Consider the following 16,534-nt stretch of genomic DNA (forward strand, 5'->3'; position numbering starts at 1 on the left):
AGCAAGGCACACGAGGCCATCAAAATTCTGTAAGCTTTTTTACAACCCAACTTACTGAAAGTTTCAGTTTCTATCCCTCCCATACAGATACCATGTCCTTTTAATACTTTTGTACAGCCCCTTAGCATTTCTTTCGGAACATCCTGCTTTTCATTTTGCACAAGAGAGTTAAACAATAGTATAGTCTTTGGCAATATGTCTTCCAATATCCGTATAACACGTCCTATGTATCGTAATCTTTTTCTTCATTACATAATTTCTACTTTTCTTCCTTATCTTCCGAATTTTTGCTAACTACAAAAAAAAACAAAAACAAAAAAGCTCTATCGTGGCTATGATGCTTTATGCATCGTGGTGCTGTATGCACCACCCTTGAGAGACCAAAATATTGGAGGGCAACTGGGCCCCCTCCCAGTTGCCCAGTTTCTACGATATTGTCTGATCAAAATTTTCGGATAATCTTTTTGTTCAGTATAGATGAAAGATCAAATAATTATTTCTGTAGGTGCAAAATACCCCCCCCCCATATTCCGTGAGGAGAGGCTTTTAAGTTATGAAATTCGCCCATTATTTACTTATTACTATTTGTTACTTGGAAAAATACAGACATTTTTTGGGGGAGGGGGTCGTGCTGGGGGTGGATTTATATGGAGGAATCTTCCTTGGGTTCTTGGGGAAGAGAATTTCTGAGGCGTGAATATTCCAGGGGATATGTTACACTGGGGGATTTGACAAAATTACTATGCGAAATTCTTTTTAATTGTCTTGCTTTCTCTTTGCCAAATTTTTCTTGTTCCGAGGGAATTATCCAGGGGCTTTTTCCGTGTGTTTTGTTCTCTGGGAAGTAATTTCCACGGAAGGGAGAATGTCTGGAGTAATCAAAAAATTGATTTGAGATTAAAAACTTATTCAAATGAAAGAATGCTCAGGAGAATTTTTCAGGCTGAATCATCCGCAAGCAGTCTTACAAAGAGAGGGATTCTCAACGAGGATGGAACTGTCCGGATGGGATTTGACAAGGGAGTGGGTCCACTTTATGTTGGATGAAATCTTGACGGAGGAGTTTTCCGTGAAGGGGAGGGATATATTTCATAAAGGTTTAGCCAGATTTACCGACATTATTTTATAACGAACATAAATTATTCCATTTATGAAGGTTTACCCTCTCTTCAATACCTTAATCTTTACTCTAATGTTTTTATCTGAAACAGGTGGCTCTTTAATTAGAATAAAAAGCGTTTTCAAAAGTGCTAACAGCACTACAGCTAAAGAGCAACTTATTGAGGAGGGAGCAACCCTTTATATGCAGAATAAATTTGCCAAAATTCGTATTTAAATTTTGTTATATTTTTTCATGTACGGTGAACCAGATTCGAACCTGCATTAGTTGAAAACGATCAGAAATTAAATAAGAAAATAAAGCTTTCTTTAACTGAAAGTAAGGAACAGCTTTAAAACTTAAAACGAACTGAAATTATCCTCCTGAACGCCTCGCTCTTTACACTAAAGACATTCTGGTTTCAAAAAGTAGAGTTGTGGCAAAGAGTCAAACTTTAGTGTAAAGAGCGGGGTGTTGAGGAGAGGATAGTCCCTTTTATATACGGAATAATTTCTGTTCGTTTTAAACTTTAATGCTGCTCTTTACTTTCAATTAAAAAAACTTGTCTTTTATTTAATTATCGGTAAGGACGGGATGGCTAAACGTCATCCCGTACATATCGAGCTTCCTATTGGTGTTAATGATTAGCCTAATCTTCCCTAGTTAAATCTTCTTTAGACATAAATTTATGGCTTTGATTCTATCTTAGAAACAAAAATCAAGAGCTAAAGAGATTTAAGAAAGAACTTCATCCATTCTGGCTTATGTCTTTTTATCGTTTCTTTTTATGTGTGCTTTTTCCTTGCAGCATGAATTCCTACGACGTAGCAAGACTAAAAGTTCGATTAAATGAATATAATATAAAATCAGAAAATGATGGGCTCAATACTATTGAACTACGTGTACGAAGAGTAACGAGGCATAAGAGGTTTAATGGCCAGACATTGGTAAGTTTCTATTTCTGCCACAATGAATGTTGTCTTGGACCGTAAATTCTACAGACCCTAAATTTGATTCAAATTATATGTTAAATTCAAAGCCAGCTATTCGTTAAGCTTAAATCAGTAATCTAGTTAAATTAAATTTAATAGCAGTTTGTAAATTAGTTACTGTAACTAGTTAAATTAGTTTGTAAACAGTATGAATTAAACTAGAATTAATTACTATTGGTAAATCATCAAATTTTTGAATTCAAAAAGAAATTTGTGTTAGTCTTTTAATTTCCTAAAAATTCACAGAAAAGCTAGAAACTGCACTAAAATTCTTCCGATTTGTCTTTTGATAGTTTTTACAATTTTTAAATCTATTTTTGCCAACTGTTTCTAAAAATTATTCATTGCTGCATCAGTAAACTGTTGTCGGGATGTGTGTTAATGCAAAAAAATGGCAAAGTTTTGTTCACTGGCTGTTTATTAGATGAATAATTGTCTATGGTTGATGCAGTAGCTATATCCTTCTTAGTAGAAAAGGGGAGAAGGTAGAATCTATTGCTTGTCTTATGTGTGGATCGTAGGATGAAAGTTTGATACATTTTCTTGTGAATGTTTCGAATTGAATGAATGGAGGCGAGAGATGTATGGTAAAGAAAAATTGAATGTGATATGGATGGTAGGTAGAATGAAAGAGACAAATTTCCCGAGTATTTAAAGGATAGCAAGGTTTGTCAGGATTGTAGCGGCACATCGTGAGCGTTTTCTTTAAATAGTATTAATTTATTTTAGTTAATTTGTTGTTTGTTTTGGTTAAGTAGATTTCCTATGGCCCACGGGCTTTTTCTGGAATAAATTATAGTTATTATTATTATTATCCTTATAAAGAGCGAACTAAAACCCATAGTACCCAAAAATTTACGCTAAAGTTTCTTACTGTTTTAAAAGGTAGAGTTAAGAGAAAGGGTCAAACTTTAGCATAAAGAGCGAGGCGTTGAGGAGGAAAAGCCCCTTTCGAATACGGAGTAATTTCTGTCCGTTTTAAGTTTTAATGTCGCTCCTTACTTTCCGTTACAAAAACTTGTTTTTTTATTTAATATATCAAAAGAATGGGTTCAGTAATTCGATTCCAACTGTGTAAGATTCACTGAGCTTAGTGTTACCCATTAAAGGCTACGAGCTTTGTAAATTTACCTGATTCGATAAAGGGGGACATACCCCCTAAAAAGTAAAATAATCTTAATGAAAATCATAAAATAAGATTTAACATATCAGGAAACCCTACAGTAGAGGTTTCAAACTCCAATCTGGGAAAAAATAATGTATTTTTTGTCTGAAAAAAGATCACGGATGCCTTTTTTTTCCAATGGATGATCACATCGATACAATAAAACTTAAATGGAGAGGGCCCATCCGAACGGAAATTAAGAGTTTTAGCGCCTTTTTCAAGTGAACATAATATTAGAGGTCAAGTAGCCCCCTTCCCACGCCCCGTTCCCCCAAAATCGTCCAATCGAAAATTTAAAATAGCCATTTTGTTCAGTATACATGAGAGATTGAATAGCTATGCCTTTGGAGGTAACTTGACCTCCCACAGCTCTCAGGAAAACGTCTTTAAGGTACATAATTTATGTATTGTTTAAGAATATAATTGTTATTGAGAAGTATGCATCTATTTTTCAGTTAGGGGCAGACTGAATTTTCTTCTGAAGGGTATTTCTTACTGGGAGGATTTTCCATGGGACGGAAAGTTTCTGGGGACTGAACTTCTCAGAAGAAATTTATATTGGGCAAATTTGCCACACATTCCAAAGCGAAATTCGTTTTATTTGTCTTACTTTCTCTTCACCGACTAAATTTTACATGCAAAGATGTTAAGGGTGATTTTGCGTAGAAAATTTTTACCAGGATAGAAATGTTTAGAGGATTTTTTTGTGGGAGGGTTAAATTTTTCTGTGGAGATGGAGCTGGATCTCCTGAGTGCAAAAAAAGATTGCAAACTAAAAAACAACTTTTTCAATAGAATAGAAGGAGCATGATCAACATTAAAACTTAAAACGAACGAAATTACGGCGTATATGACAAGGTTGATCCCTCTTCAATACCTCGCTCTTTAGGCTAAAGTTCAAATTTCGTCCCAGTTCTTTAAGAACGACTTCTGAAACACAAGGGTTGCTTAAGTAGAGCATTAATAAGCTTTTTTAAAGAATTAAAAAACTTTAGGGTGAAGGGTTAGGTATTAAGAAGGCTGCAATTTTTTGTGTTCCTTTTAAGTTGAAATGCTGCTCTTCACTTTCAGTTGGAAAACCTGCTTTTTATCTAATGATAAATAAGAAGCTGGTATAGAATGAAAAGAAAACCAGGGCTGGTATCAAAATACGTAAAATTTATAAAAAATATACATTTCGTAGAGACTTCTACAGTTTGTAAGTCTCCGAACACTGCATGTTTTTACCTAACATCTCAAGTCTAGTAAATTTTAGTATCTTAGTCTATGATTTGCTTGCCCCTACTACTATTTTCTAAAGGCAAGGAAAAGGAAAAGATAGGTACAGAAATTTTATGACATTTTTTTTTCAGTACAATGACATTGCCCTACTCACCTTGGAGAGACCTATCTCATTTAGCCCTGAAGTCAGCCCAGTTTGTCTACCATCACCTGAAGATAGGTCCAATACCTATGCCGGAGACATTGCAACTGTGACAGGCTGGGGTGCTCTTAAAGAAGGTTAGCTTATGAGAAATCGTTTTTAGGGAAATACAAGAAAATCAATATAAGTTGCAAATAGTTATTGAATATCAGAGTGATTTTGTGAACAAGGTTTACAAACTATATTGAAATATTTTAAAATGTTACACGCTCAAAAAGTTTCTGTTCACCACATATGGGAAACATTCTATGGCAATTAAGGTTTTCGCTGAAGATTGATATTATTAAATTGATTTTACTCATGACATTTTATGAAATTTTGTATAGTAAAAAACTTAGAGCAATAGCAATAATAACGATTCTATTTAATTTAAGCAATGGTAGTTATTCAGATATTTCAAAATTCAAATAAATAAAATCATTCAAATAATTGTTGTTAGGGTAATTGGAAAAAGATGAAAAAAAGCAATAGTGCTCGAAAATGACCGTCTTTGTTTATAAGATTTTACGTTTTTGGCTCGTACTCCCGTTTTCTTAATAGCACATCTCTAGATGTGTCCCACGATGCTCTCATCTTACCCCTGGAAATCTTTTAATCGCCAATAAAAGATGGTGTTATATCCTAAAGTCAATGAAATAATTAAAGGGCTTATGAAAGAGTTTTTAGATGGATTGCTGATTATTTAGGACTCGATTATGTAACAATAGCTTTTGGGTGGACACAGTCCCCCAGAGCCGGGGGTAAGAATCAAAGGTTATACCCTGGGGAGATAAGAGGTTTTCATGGAAGAGATGATCGTATAGACTTTGAAAGGGGTCATTTGATTGGGAATCGGAACTTCTAATGCCCTTTTTAAGAGTCAAATTGTTGGAGGGCGACTAGAAACGCACTGTTCGATAGGCAACTAGATAGGCCCACGCCATCTTTTTTCCAATTGCATCCGATTGAACTTTTGATCTGTCTTCTTGTTCAAATTAGTCCAAATATCAAATAAAATGCCTCTATTGTCGACGCAACCACCCCTCATTCATCAGGAAATAATTTCCCAATTCCTCAGGGATTCCTCAGGATAGAATTTTGTAAGAGGCGTATTTCACTGGAGATTGGGGGTTCTAGTTCTCTTTTTAATGAGTCAACAGTGATTAGAGAGAAATTAGCCGCCCCCACGCTCAATTTCCCTCAAATATATCGGATTGAAATTCTGAGATAGCCACTCTGTTCAAAATTAAAATTAGATAGCCTCCAGGGTTGACGCAATCTGGGAGCAAGGGTTGTAAGTTAAGCCCCGGAGGGCATATATTGTGTATATATGGAAGGAGTATTCATACTGCTGGACACTTTTTACTTTGATGCTTAGTTAATTTGATGTTGTTATTTTGATAGTAGTATTGATACTTCGATGAAGTTTTCATGTTTAAAACAAAATTTGAATTTGAAATGAGGAATGCTAGAAAACTAAAAACTTTGGCAATCAGAAACAAACAGAAATTAATTAAAATAAACTTTCCAAAAAAGAAGTTCTTCAAATAAAAGTAAAGGCCATATCAAACTTACGATGAGCACAAATATAAACCCAGAATTATTCAAACTCCAAACAACCACAAATTACTAACAGAAATTGAATAAACAATCATAGCAAAAAAAAAATGCAACTGATACTAACATAAATAAATCTTAAAACAAGGAAAAATAACAAAAACTAATGTCTTTTTCAAGCTCCTGGTGAAAGTCTTGTAAAGTGATTTTCAGATTAATTAATATGGTATACTGGGTAGAGATTGTCCAACAAAATTTAGAAGCTCTTTTTCTTTGCATTTCTCTTTTCCTTGTTTCCTTTATATTATCCTCTCTTTTCCTTTATATATAATATATATATATATATATATATATATATATATATATATATATATATATATATATATATATATATATATATATATATATATATATATATATATATATATATATATATATATATATATATATATATATATATATATGCGTATGTGATTTGTGTCAGTGTGTGAGGCAAAAATGTGATAAGACTGATTTTTTACTTAAATAATTTTTTCCTTCTTTCAAACAGCAATTTTATTCCCTTGAAAGTATTTTCTTTTGGCAGCTATACACTGATACAGGGATTTTTCTTACTGTTTGTTGTGGTGCTGTAAGTTTTCAATCGTAATGGTCTTCAGCGTGTCCGTTATGGTCTTGAAATGATTTCTAAAATCCTGAAATGATGCCCTTTGAGAATGTTCAAGAAATAAAAGAATTTGCTGAGACTGAGGTCAGGGGAATAGGGGGATGGGGAGCCATAGGAATGCCTTTTGAGGTAAAAATTCTGTTATGGAGAGGACAGTGTGAAATTGGGTGTCTTCATGATGGATAAGCTATTTCACTATAGTGTCTGGTATCAAGCGAATGACCTTTTTTCGGAGCCCTCGAGGACGGCTTTATAAAAGAAATTAGTTAATAGTATGTCCTGGGGAAACGAATTCTTTGTGGAAAATTCCCTTTGTGTAACAAAAAAGTCAGTCTTGATTTCATTTTTGTCTGGCTCATTCGATAGTTCTGTGGTCGAGGAGTTTAGATTGTGCCAGTCCTCACTTTGCTCCTTGGTCTCAGGATCTATGATCAGGATGAATAAAAAATACATGTTTCATCACCTATGATGACACGACTAAAGAAATCTTTCTAATTAGGGATTCTTTCCACAAGATCAAGACACTTGCTTTAGTGTGTCCTTCTGCTCAAGGCCTTTTTAGCACCCTTTTGGCACAGTTTTTTTTCGCAGGTGCAAATGTACACTCAGAATTTGATAAAAGGTAATTTTGTTCAAATTTAATCGTTCACTGAACATGCATAATTTCAAATGGCAGTCTGATCTAATACGAGTTTTAAAGCGTTCGATGTTTTCAAAGTCCTTCCTCCAATGAATGTTGTTCATTTTCAATATTTTTTCTGCCCCCCAATAGTACTTTGTGCGAGCAAAAACCTTTTGGTTGGGATAAGGAATTCCAGGCCTGTTTAACTTTTCAAACATAAAATTTGCAGATTCTCTTTGCTTAGTACAAAATCCAATGGCAAAACTTTGCTCCAAATTGTGGTGTTCCATTTTGCGGGACTCGCGACGAAAAAACTACTTCACATATCACAGCATCGAAAATCATAGCTTACAGACGGAGTAGAAACACGAAGCTCAAACTGAACATAGGGAGGGCTATCATAAATGATCTTGAGACAGGGAGGGCTATCTCAAGATCAAGGGCACATGGTTGTCAAATCACAAGTAATGTGAATCACATGTAAAACATGTAATGAGATTGGCAATACTGCAAGTGATATGGCACACGTGCAGAGTTACACATTATGTTAATGGATTTGAAAGGGATAGTTTTATCCCGTTAGAATTTAAAAGACGAAGTACAAAATTTATAGAAGATGACATGGGATGGAAGGGCTGAAGTAACTGTGAGCACTATTCCTTTTATGCACTCTCAAAGCTGATACTTCTGAAGGCCAAGACGCTATACCTCAATGAAAACGCATTATACATTGAATACTACCCAAAACTTGTACATATCGCCCCCTGAAAACGATTTTGCTGAAAATAAAAATTTGTGTTAATGCTAATTTATAAACGCTATCTTATGCAGAAAAAAAATCTCTTTCGAATGGTTAAATTGACTTCGCTGTAAAATACCTCTAACTGCCTGTATTTTGCAGCTCTCCTTTGGCGAATTTTATACTCTTTAAAGTGGTTTTGCTGAATCAGCATGGTCCGTTTTACCGAAATTTGCTGATTTACTGAACGAAAGTTGTTTACATGGTCAGAAAAATCTACGCTACAGCTATAGCCGATTCTGAGATACAAATGTCAAAATCTTAAAACTTTTGGAAAGAGTTTTTGGAAAGACCGATTCGGCGAAACCGCTTTCAGGCGACAATCTTACGTCTCATGGGTTCCTGCAATTCGTCTTATATTTAAAATCATTGTGCATAATTATTAATTTGATATATTAATGTTGATATTTTTTTAAGTTCTCCATGGTTTATTTGCATAATAACGGTTTTTTTTAGGTGGACGTCAACCAGACGTTCTGATGAAAGTAAATGTAACTGTACAAACAAATAGAGAATGTGAGAAAAACTATGGAAGCGATGCTCCAGGTGGTATTATCGATTCAATGTTGTGCGCGAGTGGCCCTGGACGAGATTCATGTTCTGTAAGTTTTATCCCTATAAATCATCTATAAACTTGGTTTGTGCTGCTGATTCTTAGCAGTTTCAAATCAAGATTCTAAATAGTAAAATTACTATGTTTTGATCTACGATCTAACAATTCATTGTAATGAAGTGTAAGTAAGTAGCAATTCTTGTTAATATTAACTGAAAACTCAGAAAAAAAAAGCAAAGATGCTTATAAAAAGCAATGACTCTGAGAAACTTTTCCGGATCTCAATATTTGTCTAATTGCTCTTTACATACGATTAATCTTGATCTTTACTTTATTTTTGAAAAATACTTTTCGATGAAGACACTCCGAGATAGAGGGGTCATTTAGCTTTTTTTTTCTCAAAATAAAGCATAATTCTACAAATAAACAATAGCCCCCTCACTAAAATAAAAGATTCTGCCCCCTTATCACTAATACTGCCATCTTCATCCTATATTCTTCATATTTATATCTTTCTAAAGACGGGAGGTCAGATGTTAAATCTGTAGTCTCCTGAATATTTAGAACAACTTCCAGCAAAAGTTTGAAAAGTTGGATCTAATACACTTTTCTGGAGCTTACGTACCGTTCTTCCCATAAAAGGATCCATTGGTTAACATTTTTACGGTTAATGGCAAATAAACGATTCTCCATAGTGGTTTGTTTTGTTATATTAACGACACGTGGCAATGATTTGTACGGACTGCATCCATTCTTTGGGATGAATGGTATGCTGCATGCCGTTATACCATCTGTGACTAGCATACCATACAAGTACCCTTTCAATATTTCTCTAAAGTTTTACTGGGTAATATTTGTGGCCTTGTCACAAGATCCTATAATGTAGATCTTGTGTAGCCTGTGGTATGTGGCATCTGTGTGGTATGTGGACCCTATTTGTGGCCTGTCACAAGGCCTTGCTTCAAGATCCCACAATGTGACACTTGCCTGTGATATGCTTTCTTTAGTTACTTATAATTACACCAGATCTTTGAATGTCCATTCGAATGAAATCCCTTTAATTAATATAGTGACAATGGACGGTGCATGATTGTCCTTTTTTTTAAGCAAGGAATGTCCAATTTTGCCAACATTGGCCTAAGGTCTGTCATCCACTTTGAGTTTTGTAGCACAACTTTAATCGAGATCTTATCCGTTCTGTGGGAGTTCCATTCCTTCTCTTAAGATAAGTAAATTCCACCGGCGGCGGACGTGTAACTAAACTGTGATGTAACTGAACCCCATTTAACGGAACCCTCTTATAACAGAGCCACCGTTCAACTCAAGTCTATTTGACTGAACTACTGTCTAACTGAGCCCCCTTGCAACTAAGGAAGACTTATAGGAAGAAAAATCTGTAAACCAAAATAAGATTATTGGAAGCTACAGTGATGATGGTGGTCATGTATGGTTCTGAAATTTGGGTGCTCTGAAGGACAGATGAGGATTTATTAGATGATTACTAAAGTAATTGTTTACGCATGGTTTCAGTAACCCGTCTGACTGACCATATTTCGTTCAGTAAGTTATACGTAAAATGCTGGTATATCCTGCTTTCGAGCGCAATCGTGACAGAAATGCTGAGATGATTAGGAAAAATTCTACTGATGAAGGATGAAAGATTGCTAAGGATCCTCCTTTTTGGCTAACTATCTACGGCCCGAAAAAAAATCAAGTAGTCCCTCAGTGGGGCGGGGGGAAGATCATAAGAAAGCAATTAAGGGAATTTGAACTTTTGGGAAGGGTGCTAAATATATTGGGATGGAGGAGGATTTTACATAGCTATGCTGGGTTTATGTGGCTTAGTGCTGCATATAGTTGTTGACGATAGCAATAGTAGTAGATAATTAGTATAGACTGATGATTTTCTAATATCAGTTTAGATCTGTAAAGATTTCTGGGAAATTTATAGGCTTTATTAACCGTCGGTATTGTATGGATTATTTCATCTTTATGATCGAATGCGCCAACGGGCCGCAGCACTGTCTCTTGAATTGAAATGTTTGATGTATAGTTTTTTGATAATTTTAAACCGACTGACCACCCCTGGATTTTTATTATTTGCTTTTTTGGCTGCCTACGGGCCTAAATGGTCATTTTGTGCCATAATCTGGCTCCCCTAGTTTTTTTCGCTGCCTACGGGCCAAAATCGTCATTTTGTGCCATAATCTGGCTCCACAAGTTTTTTTCTATCTAATCGCAAAGATTCCAAATGTTTGAAATTAAACAAGGTTTGTATTATCTGAATCATTTACTTGATACAAAAAGGACCTGAGATTCGCATAATTTACTCAAATCATTTGGCTTTGTTACATTCGATCTTGTTAAATTTGACTTAAGGTATTTTTTTTTTCAAGTTACAAACGTATCTAAAGAGAATGACCAAACCTAAAAAAATTTCAAAATTTCAAAACCGTTGCGATAGCAGCGTCATTCGCTTGAAAAAGATAGCACCTGAAACATGTGCAAACCATTGATGTTTTTTTGTCTATTTTAATTTTTTTATTTAAGAGAATTATCTTGAGTCGTAAGCATCTTTTAACAGAAAAAAAAACGAAATACAATTGTTCTAAGCCAGCTCTGAAATAACTAATTGCAACATCAAAGCTTCTTTGATTAAACCATAAAGATTTTCCAAAGGTTAAAAAACATACACAGACTTGATACAGATAGTTCTTTATCTTGTTTTGCTTTCTTTAAACTCGATTCAAGATAATTTTCTTGACTTAAAAGGATCTTTAAAAAAAACAAAATGAGTTTAAGCGGTATGATGCGACCATGAGACACACAGCAGCAAAATAAGTAAATCGTTAGTCAGGTATCAAAAGGTCGTATCTCCGTAATTGTAATTTTTTAGAATAGCAAATATCAAACATCACAGCTTTTTTATTTCCCCTCTGATACCTATAAAACAAAAACGTGTTGATATGTAAAATTAATGCATATGAATCTGTTTTTGTTTTACTACTAAAAAAGTTGAAAAGTTGAAAAGTACAACTAAAAAAGTTGTACGGTTTTTTGTTTGCTTTTCTGAAAATCTACAATTTTGGAGATACGGCCTCTTGATAACCAACTGACGAAATATTAGTGCAATGGTATCATTTATTCTTTGTAATTCAAATGCCACATTTTAGAAGTATGTTTAAAATAACTTTTAGGAAAAAAATGGAAAAATAATAAATGGAAAAATAAAATAAATTTACTAAAATCATTTGGTTTTGTTACATTCGATCTTGTTAAATTTGACTTAAGGTATTTTTTTCTCAAGTTATAAACGTATCTAAAGAGAAAGACCAAACCTTAAAAAATTTCAAAATGTCAAAAACTGTTGCGATAACAGCGTCATTCGCTTGAAAAAGATAGCACCTGAAACATATGCAAACCATTGATGTTTTTTGTCCATTTTAATTTTTTTTTAATTTTATTTAAGAGCATCTTTTAAAAGAAAAAAAAACGAAATACAATTGTTCTAAGTAAATCATAATGCATGTGAATCTGATTCTGTTTTACTACTAAAAAAGTTGAAAAGTACAATTAAAAAATTTGTAGGGTTTTTTGTTTGCTTTTCGGAAAATTTTCAATTTTGGAGATACGGCCTTTTGATAACTGACTGACGAAATATTAGTGCAATGGTATCATTTATTCTTGGTATTTCTAACACCACATTTTAGAAGTATGTTTTCACAAATGAAAGCTATTATCCACCTAGAAGTAATGGAAAGCCTGTAAATAATTTCTTAAACCACACTGCTTTTCCATTTACGAAAAATTAAGCACGAAAAAACGGGTTTTAATTTTAATAAAGTAGTGAACAAAAAATAATAATAAAACAACACTTTCGAATATTTTTTGCCCCACGTCCGGGAGCCTTTCTCAACGAAAAAAAACGAAAGAGCGAAAAAAAATTTATATGACTCACATAAAAAAAAACACGACAACTAAAACACACGAAGAAAAACAAAAAATAAAATAAGAACAACTCCCATTATAAGCAAACTTCCAGCACTGATGCTACAAAATAAGAATAAAACCAAAGCAATTGTCTATAGTGAATAGAGACGAAGGGGATTTCAGCATAAACTCAATTTATAATGGTTCAATTAAGGAGCCGTTAAAATCTTTAAACAGTAGTGATTTACATATAACTTTCCTGGAACAAGTGATAACCTTGTGAACAAAAGTCAGAATAAGGTCAAAGCTAGAAAAATCAATGGACTGCAGCTAAACTTGCAGCAAAAATCCATTTAATTTATGATTCATGAGTTTGTTGATTAACCTCTGAAATTTAGTTAGGGGTGATAGACCTGGGGTTTGGTGACCTTTTTGTTTGTTCAAGCAAATGTGGTATTTACTTTTAATAGATTTCCATTTATACGGTGAATGTTGAGAAGACAGTGACCCATGGTTTCACTATAGACATCTACTTTGGCTTCATTCTTATGTTCTAACATCAGTGCTGGAAGTTTGTTTGTAATGTGACTTGTTCTTGTCTATTTTTTTTCTTCGTGTGTTTAGTTGTCGTGTTTTTTGTGTGTGTGTTACTTTTTAAAAACATTTTTTTTATTTTTTCGTTTTTTTTCCTCCGTTGAGAAATGCTCTTGGAAAGCCTGCAATCTTAAAGTAAAGTTTAATACATAATTTCCAGAGTAGAAAAAGTAGATTTTTGATGTATTCTAGTTATTTTAAAGTATTTTTAGCGCGCTTTTAAGCTAAAGGTTCCACTGGCAATGCAAGACTGTTTATAATTGTGTGATATGTTGAAATTTGCTATTTAGTTCATTACCTTGTTGAAAACCTGCTAAAGATATATGTTTTCTGTGAGACACACAACTTAGCGACAAGTACTGAGCTGCGACTTGCTGCACAGAAAGGAAAATATACTTTTATATTGTTGAATCATGGATTTTAAAGTATTTTTGAGGCTGGCTTAGCACGTTCTGTCCGATCCGTCGCTAATGCATTTGCAAGAACTGACTTATTGCTAAATGTGGATAAATGTGAATTTCTTATATTTAATGGGGTTAGTTCGTCTTATCCTTTGGACTGCAGTTCTTTTTCTGAACCGAAAGTCACTTCTTTTCGATGACTTGGGATTTATGTTTGCAATTCTCAAAGTTCTTTTCGTTGTGAGACAATTCAGGATATTCAATTTTAGCTTAAACTGTGGTACTCTAAAATTGTTGGAAATTGTGGACATTACTGGCGACCAGCACTTACAAAGCTGTACTCGGAGTTTCTGCGACCATTTTATGTTATTTTGTGCTGGGTTTTGTATGCTTCTGAATAAAGGTGATGTAAAGAGGGGTCAAGACGAATTACTATTGGTATTGTAAGTTCTTACTTTGTTTACCACGATCATATCGGAACCGAAGGTTAATTAGTAAATATCAGGCAATGGATATTGTTCTCTCAGTGGAAAAATTAAGTTCAAAATTATTTGACGAAGCGCAAATCCGTCTTGGTCCTAGCAATCATCTTATCCGCCTCTTTTGCTAAATTGTTATTTATTTTTCTTGTATTTTGTGTTATTTGTAGCTCTTTCTTTTTTCACCTTGTAGTCCACTTTTTCCCTTTTCTAAGTGGGTAAGAAATAAATCATTATTATTATTATTGTTTATTCAAAAACCAAACCAGAATTATGATACTGCTTGGGCTTATTATTTGGGAATAAGAATGACATACATTTATACAAAAAATAGAAAAATCTTGATATTTCACCGTGTTTCTAACATATCTTCAAAGTTTATTTTAGTCCATAAAGACTTAAATAAAATAATTCAATATAATAATTAAACAATAAAAGGTTCGCTGAACACATGGGGAAAATTCAATCACAGCTGTCAAAAATATTGTAAATTTCCACTTATGTTGAAATTTAATTTTGTACTTGGTTGCAGCAGATGCTACAACCATGACATTAAACCACATTACTAGAAAATACATATTATGTAATATAGATATACTAAACATAAAAATGACATCCATACTACCGTGGACGAAAACATACGGGGCATACAACAAATACTACTACTACTACTACTAACAACTCACCGCAGCACCAAGCCCTCTGAGGCCGACACAACTACACGTGCTCCTCCTCCATCCCAATCTATTCAAAGCCTCCCTCTTTACACCCTCCCAGGAACTTCCCATTTCCTTTAGATTTTTTTCATGACATCCTCCCACACCAGACAAGGACGACCTGCTTTCTGTTTAGCCCTAGACGGTTAGTCAAAAGGACTATCTTTGGACTATTCTAGCCATCTCAACCTTTCTTTCATTATATCCCTAGAGTGTGGGATAGAACCACATTTTTCGTAGAGCCTACTGTTTGGAATACGGTCAGTCAAAACAGTCCGTAGGCAATTTCTCTGGAAAACTTCTTGCAGATCTTCATCCGCTCTTTGGAGCACCTTTGCTTTTAAACCATGTTTGACCACTGTCATCACTGTAACTGCCAATATTCTAATCTTGGTTTGCAGGCTTATCTTCCTATTCGTCCAAACTTTTTTTTAACTGTAAAAAAAAACTTGAGACTTGGCTATTCTACTTTCAGCATCTTCACTGCTTCCACCGTTTTTACTAATAACACTATCAAGGTAAGTAAAGCTGCCCACCCGATCAATCTTTTTGTTACTATACTTCACATTTTCATCTTCACTTACTCTTAGCTTTAGTGACTTAGTCTTCTTAACTTTAATTTTCAAACCTATTCTAAGACTTTGAACTCGCAAAACCTCCAAATGTTCATTCATTTTGCTCAATTTTTCACCTATGATGTTTAAATCAACATAATCTGGTACGGATTGTTGATAAGAACGAGAAGGAAGAAATAAAAAGTAATTATGGATAACTCTGACTTTTGTATTCTTACTGCTAAGGATATCGATACCATAAAGATACCGATTACCAATACCCGTAAATGTAATTTTAAAGACAAACCCGTAAATGTAAATATAATGCTTATTATTTCTTTTCAGTATTTCTTTTCACTATTCAATATAGTATTTCTTTTCACTTATTCAATTGAATAAGATTCAATTTTTAGAAGTTGCGCGTTTTAAACAATTTATATACAATGGTTTAGTTGACGCTGAATGAATATTATATAATTTATGTTAATTTATTTCTTGTATAGGGCGATAGTGGTGGACCGCTTAGCGTAGCTGAAGGACCACAGTGGGTTCAAGTTGGCATTGTTAGCTGGGGTATCGGTTGCGGACAAAACCCATATGCTGGAGTCTACACTAGGGTGACATCTTTTATGCCATGGATTTTGAAGAATTTAGTGAAGTAGAATATTCAATCTTGTAAAAGAATGCAATATTATTTAACTTATTTATTATTAAACGAAGAGGCGATTTCGAAATTGTATTTCTTTGACATTTATAGTTTCAGTAATAGAAATGTGAAAAATAAGATATATGTCTTATTCTAAGGATATTACCTACTACCTACTAAGAGAATCATAACAGAATTTGATTGAAATTCCAAAATTTTTCTCGTGTCTTATTTTATTTCCTCCTGTGCTAACTTTTTCCATTTCAATTGGAAGCAAATTTATGCTAAAGCTGAAATTAAATGTAATTCAATCTATTTGCTATTAAATTAAAAGATAGTTTTGAAATGGTTCTCTATT

At 33.9% G+C, this 16,534-nt stretch overlaps 1 protein-coding gene across 1 annotated transcript in view; it reads left to right on the forward strand.

Annotated features, from left to right (window-relative positions):
• LOC136030532 (trypsin-1-like) overlaps positions 1 to 16,264 on the forward strand; it is a 58,609-nt gene extending 42,345 nt beyond the window's left edge. The window contains exons 5-8 of the mRNA XM_065709575.1: positions 1,908 to 2,046; positions 4,609 to 4,756; positions 8,760 to 8,905; positions 16,034 to 16,264. Of these exons, the coding sequence (XP_065565647.1) occupies positions 1,908 to 2,046; positions 4,609 to 4,756; positions 8,760 to 8,905; positions 16,034 to 16,192 (592 nt within the window). The 3' untranslated portion in view covers positions 16,193 to 16,264. The remainder of the gene's footprint in view (positions 1 to 1,907; positions 2,047 to 4,608; positions 4,757 to 8,759; positions 8,906 to 16,033) is intronic.
• The last annotated feature ends 270 nt before the right edge of the window (positions 16,265 to 16,534 follow it).

Source organism: Artemia franciscana, chromosome 8, assembly GCF_032884065.1.
Source record: "Artemia franciscana chromosome 8, ASM3288406v1, whole genome shotgun sequence".
Taxonomy (NCBI): domain Eukaryota; kingdom Metazoa; phylum Arthropoda; class Branchiopoda; order Anostraca; family Artemiidae; genus Artemia; species Artemia franciscana.